Source organism: Pipistrellus hanaki (assembly GCF_964339955.1).
Source record: "Pipistrellus hanaki genome assembly, chromosome: 3".
Taxonomy (NCBI): Eukaryota; Metazoa; Chordata; class Mammalia; order Chiroptera; family Vespertilionidae; genus Pipistrellus; species Pipistrellus hanaki.
In genome coordinates this window covers 96,777,747-96,791,691 of record NC_140505.1, presented here as the reverse complement: position 1 = coordinate 96,791,691, position 13,945 = coordinate 96,777,747, and the positions used below count along the sequence as shown (strand labels likewise).

At 34.7% G+C, this 13,945-nt stretch overlaps 1 protein-coding gene across 1 annotated transcript in view; it reads right to left on the bottom strand.

The window, feature by feature from the left end:
* RNF17 (ring finger protein 17) overlaps positions 1 to 13,945 on the bottom strand; it is a gene marked incomplete at its 5' end in the record, with an annotated part of 167,235 nt that overhangs the window by 113,415 nt on the left and 39,875 nt on the right. The window contains 6 exons of the mRNA XM_084878524.1: positions 1,196 to 1,354; positions 2,533 to 2,610; positions 3,396 to 3,700; positions 7,515 to 7,589; positions 7,864 to 7,940; positions 12,287 to 12,458. Coding sequence (XP_084734650.1) covers positions 1,196 to 1,354; positions 2,533 to 2,610; positions 3,396 to 3,700; positions 7,515 to 7,589; positions 7,864 to 7,940; positions 12,287 to 12,458 — 866 coding nt within the window. The remainder of the gene's footprint in view (positions 1 to 1,195; positions 1,355 to 2,532; positions 2,611 to 3,395; positions 3,701 to 7,514; positions 7,590 to 7,863; positions 7,941 to 12,286; positions 12,459 to 13,945) is intronic.

Below are 13,945 nucleotides of genomic sequence, written 5' to 3'. Positions count from 1 at the left end.
CATTTGTTTGGCCTTCAGATTGTTTTGGACCTTCTCTTATTTTTATATACTACATAACCAATATTCTTAGTTTTAAACTACATATATTAAACCATTATTTCTTGCAACAGATAAGAAAAAAACCCTGTTAAGCCATTTGTTGTTCTATATAATGAAGAACAGGTAGGAAAAGGGAACAAACAGCCTTTTAAAGTATCATATCACATTTCTCCCCTTCTCAAAATATAAATGAGTATTTAAATCATGTGTACTTACCTTGAAATAATAATTATTCTTAAAACAAAGGATGACTTTTTGGCTTTCTTAGAACATTTTCTGAATGTAAGCTGAGGTCTTTTGTGCATATACTAAATTTTGGAGAATTATTTGTGCCATAAAAATTAAGTTTAATATTATACTTCCCTCCTCCTAGGCACTCATAATTTAAGCATTATTTTTTGTTTAAATTAATTTTTATCAAAAGTATATGATGATCCTAGGCTTCTAATATTCTGTTAAGCTACAAAGATGAGCTGAGAGTTAATTACACTTTTAAAGAACTACTATATAAGGCTAAACAGATATTTTTTGGCATTAGTTACACACAGACATTGATTGCTATTAACAGAATGAGAAAAATGCTCTATTAGTAAGTCAAGCATATCATATCTTCCTCTTATTACAGGAGGTAATCAAATTTAGTCAACAGGGTTATAAGGAAAATATTTGTAGGGAAAACTCAATTATGGCAAATTACACATACCCTTAGAATTAAGATAGAATGATGAAGTTTCCCAACTACCTCCATGAGGTCCCAAGAAATGGATGCTACTGTCCTCCTGCATCTCATGAAGTGTTCAATAACATCCTTAACATTCATGTGTGAATGTCAAGGGACCGTCATCACACCACAGGGAATCATCTTAGAGGAACAGTTTCCCCTGGAGACAGGGAGCAAACTACTTAACACCCCTGCCCTGAGTTTTATCATTTAAACAAAACTCATCTTGCTCCATAACAGCTTTTGTGTATATCTCACTCAGCAGCCAATTTTAATATCTGGCTAACTTACCTAAACAAAATTTAACGTATGTTAAATAATTACAAAACTTTTATGCTTGGAGTACAAATCTGTATTATACATTTATATGGGTTGGACAAATATTCCAATATTTATATAAACCTGACATTTTAACTTAGAGTAATATTTCATTACCTAGCTCCAAAATGTCTGAAGGATCAAGGTGTAAACTCTTATTGCAAAACTGATTTACCATCTTTTCCAATGCTGTTGCATCATTTATTTGTGAATACTTCCGAATGTAGAAGTGGCAAGGATGTATTACATGACTTACAAAAACTAGCTCTGGAGAACCTAGATAAGAACATTTAAACCACATTAATAAACCATAAGTTAGGAAAATAATTCACAAAAACTGAACACAATATCCTCTAAACAAATAATAAGTGTTTTGTGGCACTGCAAATGTAGGTCCCACGAGAGTCCAAACCCAAAATAGTAACTAGACAAATAATTATTTAGCTATCTGAATTGCAAATATTTTACTTTACTTGTAAAAATGTTAAATAAGTAGAATTGCAGTTCACCTGGTAGATTCTAATGTCAGTTGTATATTTAACTCCTTTTTATTACACAAAACTTCAGAGTTTATTTATGAACATATTTGTAACTCAGAACCCCATTGATAACGATTAGGTTTCTATTATAGCCTCCCAAACCCTGTTTAATCTATACTATACCCAAAGAATTAATAATTAGCTCATAACCTCTCTGAATCCAAAATCTTATCAGGTTAGAAAGGGATGAAAAAAATGTCTGGGCAAAATCAACATATTGCAACATTTAGGGGAAGATGAGTGTGTTTTGATGGAGGCAGTGATGTGGCAGAATAAAAAACAGTGAGGGATTTCTTGTATATAACAGTAATTAAGCCAAATGTTGCTACTGATAAGAAAAGATCTCCGGAGTATAATGTTAAGAACACCATTCTGTTTTAATTCCTTCCTTATAGGTATTAATAGGTATACTATGTTTTGTGTAAAAAAACACACACACACAAAAGAAAGAGTTAGAAAAATAATATGTGTATATCTGTTTGTATATGCATAAAGAAACTCTGAAAGGGAGAGATGAACAGGATGGAATGGTTTAGAATAAAAGTTTCACAGGGTATTTGAATACATATATTTCATTTTTTAACAATGTCGATGTTTTATCTAGTAAAAATGTTTAAAAAACATGTAGGAGGACTGTAATTAGAGATAGCCAATAATTGACTGTTATCTAATACAAATCACAAAAAACAACTATATTAAGGATGGGGGAAAGAGATATGCGTAACTTGGAAAACAGCTAGAGAAGGATGATATATTTCAGAAACATTTTTTTTCCAATAACCACCAAAACTTTTAACATTGAAAAATAAGTTTTAGTTATCAGTAAAATTCATTTTACTCATTGCCTCACACTACATAAGAGTTACTATACATACAGTAAACACCACAACATCAAGTTCAGAGTTGTTAAAGTACCTGCTTTTGATCCAAAAGGAGATGATTTTTTCTGAAGAGGCTTGTTTGGATAGCCCATACGATCATCTGTGAGGCATGCTTCATCAAAATAGAAAATAAAGGCAATTGTACTAATTTTAAGTTGACAATGGTATATTATTGTTTTAAAATGAATTAACAAAATACTGGAAAGACAAGACCCCTTGCATCAGTAGATAATGCCATGAGAGGCTTCTTAACTCACTGAGGAATCAGAGATGATTATACAGTAGAAATGAGAAAGCAGCATGTCCTTTATGTCTTTCTTCTGTATGCAAATGCCATTCTGGAGAGTCCATCAGTAAAACTAATGTGTGAGGAAGGGAACCAAGTGGGCCTTAAAAATGATCCTCAAGAAGACTGGTAGTGTAACTACACACAGTAGTATCTCACTCTCATGTTAGTGGAGAGAACACCAACACTGGAAATTTAATCAAATCATTATGATAAATTTAAATGTTACAAAAGAGGTGCTATTACATTCATGAAAGTTCATTTTTAGAACAGATTATATCTAAGATTTAAGAGAGGATGTTCTTAAATATAAGGACAAAGTCATGTGATTGTTTCTACAAATCTCATTTATATTTCATCTTTTATACAAGGTTTATATGTGGAACATTAGTCAAATACCCTACTTAAATCAAATATCAAATTTACACCTGAGTTTACCTATATTATTGCAATAAAAAGAAAAATTATCCTACTTTAGAAAACGTGACAGTAGGGAAGTTGTGTAAGCTAATAGTAATTCCTTTCTGTGAAGTACAGGGACAAAAGGTACTAACTTTGTTTCTAATCACAGACATGATCTATTATTTCCTTTTTTATATATTGTCACTCACTTTCCAGGTTTTCTTCAATAATTTCTTCTATGATCACATCAGGGCTAGATCCCATCTTGGGTAGAGCAGCAATGCTTTTAGGGGATGTTGTTGCAACAACCTCTTTCTGTGGCTGAAAGTTTTTTGCTTCCAAAGGCACATCATCAGTTTCTGGTTGCAAAGGAGGTGGTAGGGGCTCATTAGCTAGGACAGACATGTCAACCCTTTTCTTTGCTGGCGATGGGAATTTATCACGACAAGAAAATTTCTTTCCGTGATTATATTTCTTTTGAAGATTCTGGCCAATTTCATTTTCTTGGGGGTATCTGTTGAAAACAGAAGCACACATCTACTTTAGATCACTTCCTAAAGTCTCTTTGTCCATCCTCAAGCCATTTCCTTTCCACAGGACAGTTAACACTTGTCACACACACAAAGGGGTAAAGTCATATAGGTGCACAGAATAGTTTTAAACAGCTTTCTTGCGATATAACTGACACAAAAGAAAATTCATTAAATTTTACTAAACTCACCGAGTCGTGCAACCATCACCACAATCTAATTTTAGAACATTTCTATTACGAACACCCCCCAAAAAACTATGATCAATTTCTAGCCCAAGGGTTGGAAAAGGGCAACAAGAGGCATAATCAATGGGACACTAGCAGTCACACAACAATGATCTAATCCTAAAAGAGCAGTGGATATATGTTTTCAAAAGAAGTCATTTTGATTTGGCTTGGGTGCTTGATTTTAAATTATGTTGAGTATTTCTTCTTTTAATTCATTGACTTAAAAATAAAGTATAGGAAACTCCATACTATCTTCCATATAAGTTAAAAATGGAACTCCCATTTGATCCAGTAATCCCCTCTAGGAATATATCCCAAGAAACCAGACACACCAATCAGAATGCACCCCTAATGCTCATAGCAGCACAATTTGCAATAGCTAAGATTTGGAAACAACTTAAGTGCCCATCAGTAGATAAGTGGATTTAAAAAAACTATGGTACATCTACACAATGGAATACTCTGCCGCTAGTAAAAATGAAGGAACTTTTATCATCTACAACAGCATGGATGGAACTGGAGACCGCTTTGCTAAGCGAAATAAGCCTGTCAGAGCAAGATAAATATCACATGATCTCTCTCATATGTGGGATATAATGATCAACACAACTTGAGTAGATCCAGGGACAAATGGCAGGGGAGAGGGGGTTATAGAGCACCCAAAGGACTTATATGCATGCATATTAGTATAACCAATAGACATAGACACGGGTGGTGGGGCATGCCTGGGATGGGAATGGCTGGGGGGGAGAGGGCTGGTAAGGGAGAGGGTCAATCTCCTTTACAAAGGAGACATATGTAAAACTTTAGACAATAAATAAATAGGGGGGGAAATAAAGTGTAGGAAACAGTAAAGGTTATGATCCTAAGCAAATTGTTAGAAATCTCTACCTTGACTAAAAATCACCATTAGTCTGAATCCTTTGGGTAAGACTTTAAATATGACTATTCACTAACTCACAGCTAATTATTTATTCCATTTATTCTGTATTTTTCTATCTTCTTCATTTAGCTACACAGATTTAGGCCATCAAATATGCAAGTATAGAAATTTTATCTAAACAATGAGATTGGATCTCAAAAGCTTGTATTTTAGTTTATCCATGATGGATTTAACTTGGTTACAGATCAGCATTTAGGAAGCATTTTAGAAATAAGAATCAACAAAGCCAGATGGATTCAGTAATGATAAGTCTTATCTGTCTCTTCCAACAATGGGTATACACATAACTCACATAAAATAAGTACACATGGAATAAAGGTCCAAGCACCTGTTGAGGATGCATATATGTGCACAGCTTTGCAATCCAAACATTTTTAATAATAACTTTTATCTGACCTTACTAAGACATTCAATAATTAACCAACACCAGTCTCATACGTAAATCCCTCCTTTAACTTCTCAAACACTCCTCTCTTGTTTATCTTTCAGCCTCTGCCTGCTCCTTTTCAGTTTTTGTGTTGTTTTGTTTGTTTTTCCAGTTACTCTTTGTATGTCCTAAAATTTTCTCTTTTTTCAGGTTACTGTCCTTGATCTACTTCAATACCCGCTTTCACTGGGCAAACCCATTGTTTAATTACCATTTGTAATCAGTAGGTGCAGGTTTTATAGTGAAACTTTCCTAAAAACTATTAAAAAAAAATTTAAGTCTATTGAGAAATTTAAAATCAAGACAAGATAAACACAAACTCTTTAAGAGATAGAATAACTTCGATACTTAAAATATTTGATAGTAACCATATTCAAGTTATAAAAATATCCTATAAAAAACACGACTGAAAAAGTAATTATAGAGGCAAATATGGGGCAGGGCTCCCTATCAAGGAGGATGACTTGAGCCAAAGTCCTCTGGGAAGCTCTTCCTTGTGGTGACAAATATTGTACAGTAGGCTATCTAGGCCTAATGCTGTTAGGCCATTTAATCTTATTTCCTTTATTACAAACAAGACTTCAAGCAAAGCAACTTCTAACAATTTGGCTTCTTGTGTCTATCTGGATATTGGAAAAGAATGCCAACATTAAGTTGATAAATTGGCATTCTGACTCTATATCAGTTTTGTGAACTTGTTGTCTCTGAGTTCTTCTGGCTTAGTGTGGATTGGCTCACATCTGTTTCTAGGCTTACAAGACCATGGGCTGCACTCTGCTTAGTTCCCTAGAACAATAAATGTGATGCTCCTTGGGGGATGATTTCCTTTGAGACACACCACGTGCAAGTGAACTTATTTTCTTTTGGGGTTTATAAATCATCTACCAGTATGTTCTGATTATTCCTAAACCCTGAATCAAGTCCAAGACCATATCTTAAGTTTCAGCACATATAACCAACTTCCATCTGGACATTTCTTCCCAATACATGGTAAACAGCAGTAACTCAACTTATCTACTCTTCCCTCTCCCAACTTTTCTTCTTGTATTCCCAGTCTTGGTGAGTTAACACCACAATCCATCAATTTAATCACAAAGCCAGACCTGTAAATCATCCAGGGTGCTTCTCTCTTCCTTGCTGCTCACACGCAATTATAAAGTTTTACCAACTTTCCCTACTTAGCATTTGTTATATCACTCTCCAGTGTTATTACCTACTTTTGATTTCTCATCATTTACTAGTATTAATAAAATAGTCCAACTGATCTTTCAACCTCCAGCCTCTTAATCTTCCAAATAATCCTCTAAATGACAACAGAATTAATGTTTAAAAATGTAACCTAATTATTTTTACTTTCATGATGAGAATTTTTTCGTGCTTTGTCTATAGCTGTGTTATTCAACAGAACTTTCTGTGATCATGAAAATGTGTTGTGCTGTCCAATGTGGCTACTGAGACTTAAAATATGGCTAGTAACTAAGGAACTGAATTTGTTTATTCAGTTTTAATGCATTTATGCTTAAATGAAAATGGGCACATGTGGTTAATGGCTGCTATAATGGACAGCATGAGTCTAGAAAATGAAATCCAAACACCTCTGTACAGCATACAAAATTTTTAGAATTTAGCTTCTATGTTCCCTCCGTCAAATGCAGTTCCCTGAAGGTAGTATGTTATTTCATTGCAAATACATCTTTCTGCTAAGATTCCTACCTCCCTGTTGCCTTCCTTTTCCATTATTACCCATATGTTATAGATAAGGGAAAATAAAATCTTCTTTTTCCAGGTCCCTTATTATCCCCAGAACTGACCACTCCCTTCCTTTGCATCTCCATAAAATTTTGCATATATTACCATCATAACAATTATGCATTTTGTTGTTCACATGTGTCATCTTCTACTTATTGTAACTTCTCTGACATATATTTCAACATTCAAGTTTATGCCTAGCACAAAATTAATGTTCAATACTGGCTGAATAAATGAATCCCTAGAAATAACTTTGGCACACACATCAATGAATACTGATCCCTCCAAGATCTTTTTATTCTTAAATATTTTACGTAGAATATAACTGATTGAAGCTATTTTGCCCCTTATTATTTTTCTACTTTTGAATCACATATATTATACTAAGAATCAATTTTCCTGTCTCTTAGGCCCTATTATTAATAGTATGTTGTCAGTCTTATACTTACTTTGTTGAGTCCTCAAAATCAATCTTTATCATATTGTTGACCACAGAAATGATCTCACTGCAACTCATGTTCAACCTACAATAAACACTAGCATATAAGTAAATGTCCTAAAATACATTTATTACTTTCTCTAAATAAAAATCAATTGCTTACATAAAACACTATTAAAGACAGAACATTTAAATAACTTTCTTACTTATCATAAATTACACTTATTTTAATTTGCTTGCTAAGTTGGAAAACATTTGTGACCTAAATTTTAAATTTATAATTGCTTGCTATTTTAATAAATCTAGGCTCTAATATGTTTTTATACTTGTTAGGTTCTCCTAAATTATAACTTACTTACCTGGGAGATTTCCTTAGTTTTAGAGCACTAACTTGTGGCAATTCATTCTCAAAGGTTAACTTCAAGGTGCGGATGATCTAGAATAAAAAAAGTGTCTATTTTGTTCATGGACAGACTGTCAAACCTCGAAGGGAAGGCAGGGGAGGATGGGTGGAAAAAGATCAACCAATGAACTTTTATGTATATATGCATAACCCGTGGACACAGACAATGGAGTGGTGAGGGCCTCAGGGTAGGGGGGGTGGGAGTGGGCTTGAAGAGGTCAATGGGAGTAAAAGAGGAAGTTATGTAATACTTTTAACAATAAAGATTTTTTTAAAAAAGATGTTTTTGTTCATCAGCTTATGCTGTTCATTATAATCCACAAATGAATGAGATCGTGTGATATTTATCTTTCTCTGACTGACTTATTTCGCTTAGCATAATGCTCTCCAGCTCCTTCCATGCTGTTGCAAATGGTAAGAGATTCTTCCTTTTTGCACAGCAGCATAGTATTCCATTGTGTAGATGTACCACAAGTTTTTAATCCACTCATCTGCTGATGGGCACTTAGGCTATTTCTAAATCTTAGCTATTATAAATTGTACTGCTATGAACATAGGAGTGCATATATCCTCTCTGATTGGTGTTTCTAATTTCTGAAGGTAGGGGAGGGTGGGAGTAAGGGGGAGAGATCAACCAAAGGACTTGCATGCATGCATATAAGCATAACCAATGGACACAGACACCAGGGGGTGAGGGCATGAGCGGGGGTTGGGGGAACAATGGGAGGATAGGACACATATGTAATACCTTAATCAATAAAAAAAAGAAGTCCCACTCATATGTAAAATTTCTTTTAATATTGTTGAAGCTGAGTAAGATTTTAGAAAAGTATATCCTTTAGGTATTTCACTATCTAATATGTTTAAGATTTGATTTTAAGCATTTGAAGGAATACAAATAAGTGTTTCATTACTTTTTCCCATAAAAGGAATTTAAAATCTTTTGGAAATATTTATTAACAGATAATAACAGGACACTGGTTAACAAATTAGATATAGCTACATGACCAGAGAAAATTCTGACCAGATTAATTTTGTATCTGCATTGCTGTCATCAAATGATTCTTTCTCTTTTTTTTAAATCTTCCTAATGAGGCTAACGAGAGTAAAGACCAAATCTTACCACTTTTTTAAACTTCCTAATGACTCACATGTAATACATAGGAAATGACTATTATTGTTTTAGAGCTACAATTGGAAGGAGACCTATATTAGTAAGACAGTGATAAAATCTCCTTTCATTTAAGATTAGAGACTTTTGAGACAGAAACCAATGGATTCTATTTTATACCTCAGTTCAGTCCAAACATCTGATCATCTATGGGAAATGAAGCCCTGGGGATTCAAAAGTAGAGTATGATATATTTCCATAAGGGAGAAAGAGAGAAATTAACAAAGGGATTGATAGCTAATTCTATTTCTGCCCAATGATCTCATAAGAAACATGTTTCTACATTTTTTCCCAACTCTATCCCTTGAGCAGGACATAGCTGAGGCATCTTGTTTCTTCACCTGCACATCTTGGGAGGCAAGAGGGGAAGGAAAAAAACCCAGAATGGAATCTTAAGTTAAATTTTCAAGTCAAGAGTTGATAGTAATACCTATATTGAATGTAAAAAGAAAACAGATTCTTATTTAGTTTGGTACCCTTATTTGTCCTGATTGTTTATTCAAATATCCTAGAAACATCAACATTCAACTCAATGTCTTACCCTACTTGTTCTCACGTCATGTGTTACAAAACCTTACTATATCATTTACCTAATTGATAAAAAAAGGTTAAACAAATGTATTAATGCTTGTTTTAGAACTCAAACAATGAATAATTGTAAATTAAAGCCAATGTGAATTAAGAGAATCTGAAATACAGACTTTTGTTAATTCTTAAATGTTATATTTGAAAGCATGTAAAATAAGCTACTTCAGAAATAATTCACACCAAATCACATCAATCTTGAGAAAGAACAATGAAGTCAGAGGTATCATGCTACCTGATATTTGAAACTATACTACCAGGCTCTAGAATCAAAACAGTATGGTACTGGCATAAAAACAGACACATAGCTCAATGGAACAGAACAGAGAACCCAAAAATAAACCCACACTTATATGGTTTATTCATATTTTTAAAGAGGCAAGAACATACAATGGGATAAAGACATTTTACTCAATAAGTGGTGTTGGGAAAATTGGACAAACACATGAAAAAATTAAATTAGACCACTTCTAACAACATATACAAGAATAAACTCAAAATGGATGAAAGAAATAAATATAAGACTATGGAGTCATAAAACTCCTAGAAGGAAACACAGGCAGTAAAATCTGACATTTCACTTAGCAATATTTTTCTGATATAACTCTTTGAGCAAGGGAAACAAACAAAAAGTACCAAAACAAAACAAATGAAACTATATCAAACTAAAAAAAAAAAAGTGTTTGCATAGCAAAGAATACCATCAACAAAACAAAAAGACACCCTACTGAATGGGAGAACATATTCGCCAATGACACATCTGAAAAGGAGTTAATATCCGAAATCTATAAAGGACTCATACAACCCAACACCAAAAAATATCAAACAATCCAATTAAAAAATGGGCAGAGGACCTGAATAGACACTTCTTCAAAAGGACATGCAGATGGCAAACAGATATATGAAAAGATGCTCAACATCACTAATCATCGGAGAAATACAAATTAAAACCACAATGAGATATCCAGAATGGCTATCATCCATAAATCAACAAACAAGTGTTGGTGAGGATGTGATAAAAAGGGAACCCTCATGCACAGTTATAGGTGGGAATGCAGACTGATGCAGACACTATGGAAAACAGTACGGAGGTTCCTCAAAAAATTAAAAGTCAAGCTACCTTATGACCTAGCAATCCCACTTCTGGGTATGTATCTGAAGAAATCCAAAACATTAATCTGAAAGAATGTGTGCACCTATATGTTCACTTCAGTGTTATTTATAATAGCCAAAATATGGAAGCAACCTAAGTACCCATTAATAGATGAGTAAATAAAAAAGCTGTCATACACATATACAATAGAATATTACTCAGCCATAAGAAAGAATAAAATCTTATGATTTGTGACAACCTGGATGGGTCTAGAGCAGTGGTTCTCATCCTTTCTAATGCTGCGACTCCAATGGTCTTAGGCTCTACAGCAGCGGTTCTCAACCTATGGGTTGCGACCCACAGGTTGACAACTGCTAGGAGGGTCACCTAAGACAGCGTTTTTCAACCGCTGTTCCGCGGCACACTAGTGTGCCGAGAGATGTTGCCTGGTGTGCCGTAGGTGCAGACAAGACAAGAATTTTATAATTTTTCACTATTTTGTTTACTTAATATTTCATAATAAAGTAATTATAAAATACTTTCTTTGTGTTTATTTGATTCCTATTCAAGAGAATTACTTTATATATAGTCAATATAGGCACAGAGTTAAATTTTTTAACATTTTCTAATGGTGGTGTGCCTCGTGATTTTTTTCATGAAACAAGTGTGCCTTTGCCCAAAAAAGGTTGAAAAACACTGACCTAAGACCATCGGAAAACATTATGATTCATAACAGTAGCAAAATTATAGTTATGAAGTAGAAATTAAAATAACTTTATGGTTGGGGGTCACCACAACATGAGGAACTGTATTAAAGGGTCCCGGCATTAGAAAGATTGAGAATCACTGATCTAGAGGGTATTATGTTAAGTGAAATATAAAAAGCTGTAGAATATTTGATAGATGATGATTGCCAGAGGCCTATGGCATAACTACCTTATTACGGCAATTAAGATTTTTGTACCAAAAATTGTAGCATTTAACTTACTCATTTTATTCATCAATTGAATATTACACAATCAAATATTACTCAGCCATAAAAAAAGAATGAGACCTTACCATCTGCAATAGCATGGATGAACCTAGAGGGTATAATACTAAGTGAAATAAGTCAGTCAGAGAAATATAAGTACGACATGTTATCACTTATATATGAAATCAAAAGAAAAAAAAAATAAACAAAAAATAGAGACTCAAAGATACAGAGAATAGACTGATGACTGACAGAGGAAATGGGAGTTGGGGTACTGGGTGAAAATGGTGAAGGATTTAAGAACTACAAATTGGTAGTTACAAAATAGTCTTGGTGATGAAAAGTACAGCATAGAGAATATAGTTAGTAATATTGTAATAACTATTCACAGTGCCAGATGAGTACCTGAAATATCAGGGGGCCACTGTGTAAAATATATGATCATCTAACAACTATGCTGTGCATGTAAAGCTAATACAAAATAATACTGAATATAAAGTTTAATTGAATAAAATAAATAAAAATAAATAATGCACATCATGAACTATTATAATTACCTGATTCAGATCACAATAAGTCCTTAGAGAAGGTGCTGACTTTAACTCTCTTGCTATCTTCATAGCTGCATTCAAATCATTTTTTCTTTCTTCAATGCAGTTTTTGGCCATTATTACATTGGATAAATAATCATCTGTTTTTCTTGCTACTTCTTCACACAACTTCTTTTTCCTTCGTGTAAGATCCCAAAGTTAGTTGCATAATTCACAAACATTTATATGAACGTGAGATATAGTAACTAAGTAGTATTAAGAGAGTAATTTCACTAATTTATTAACTTAACATGGCTAAATAAAGCATTAAGTTGAACTGAAATATAGATGAAAGCTATGTATGGATAACTAGAAAAAAGTAAATTTTGTAGGTTATAGTTATATGGCAAATACAGCTGTCACACAATTACAAGGTTAAGACAGACCCTAGATGATTCCCTCTAAATAGAAATCCTTGCTGTCTTACATTCACTGGTGCCAGAACAAAGACACATTTACATTCATTTCTCAGTAGGATCTACATGCACATTTTAAAATTTTCATCAGTAGACATATAAAATATTTTAAAATAGGTTTCACCAAACCATAACTTAGGTTATCAATTAACTATAATCTTCAAAGTAATCACTCAGTAAGGCTACATATTTATTCTCTAGTTACTTATACCTCAGTCAAAATATTTTCTGGGCCTATGGTGGAACCACCTTATTATGGCAATTAAATTTTTTGTACCAAGAATTGTAGTGTTTAACTTACTCATTTTATTCATCAGATTTCTTTTGGTTATCTTCTCAAAACCAAACCTGGCCTCAGAAAAGGATAGTTTGCCACACCAAAGAGTAACAAGAATGTAATATAGGTTCTGAAGGTAAAGAGGCATTACAAAAACCTTTAGTAATTTTATATATATACTAAAGGCCCGGTGCACAAAATCCGTGCATGGGGGGAGGGGTGGTGGTGTCCCTCAGCCCAACTTGCACCTCTTCAATCTGGTACTCCTCGAGGAATGTCCAACTGTCCTAGGGATCGGGTGTAAATGGGCAGTTGGACATACCTCTCACAATCCAGGACTGCAGCTCCCAACTACTCACGTGCCTGCCTTTCTGATTGCCCCTAACCACTTCTGCCTGCCAGCCTGATCACCCCCTAACTACTCCCTTGCCAGCCTGACTGATGTCTAACTGCTCCCCTGCCAGCCTGTTTGCCCCCAACTTTTTTCCTCTGCTGGCCTGGTCACCCCTCACTATCCTCCCCTGCAGTCTTGATTGCCCCCAACTGCCCTCCCTTGCAAGCCTGGTGCCTCCCAACTACCCTCCCCTGCTTGCCTGATGATCCACAACTGCCCTCCCTTGCAAGCCTGGTACTTCCCAACTGCCCTCCCCTGCTGGCCATCTTGTGGTGGCCATCTTGTGTCCACATGAAGGCAGGATCTTTGACCACATGGGGGCAACCATATTGTGTGTTGGAGTGATGGTCAATCTGCATATTACTCTTTTATTAGATAGGATAGAGGCCTGGTGCATGGGTGGGGGCTGGCTGGTTTGCCCTGAAGGGTGTCCTGGATCAGGGTAGGGTTCCCTTGGGGCACATGTGTCAAACACAAGGCCTGCGGGCCAAATCCAGCCCGCCAGGCCTTGCAATGTGGCCCGCACCGCGCTGTCATCA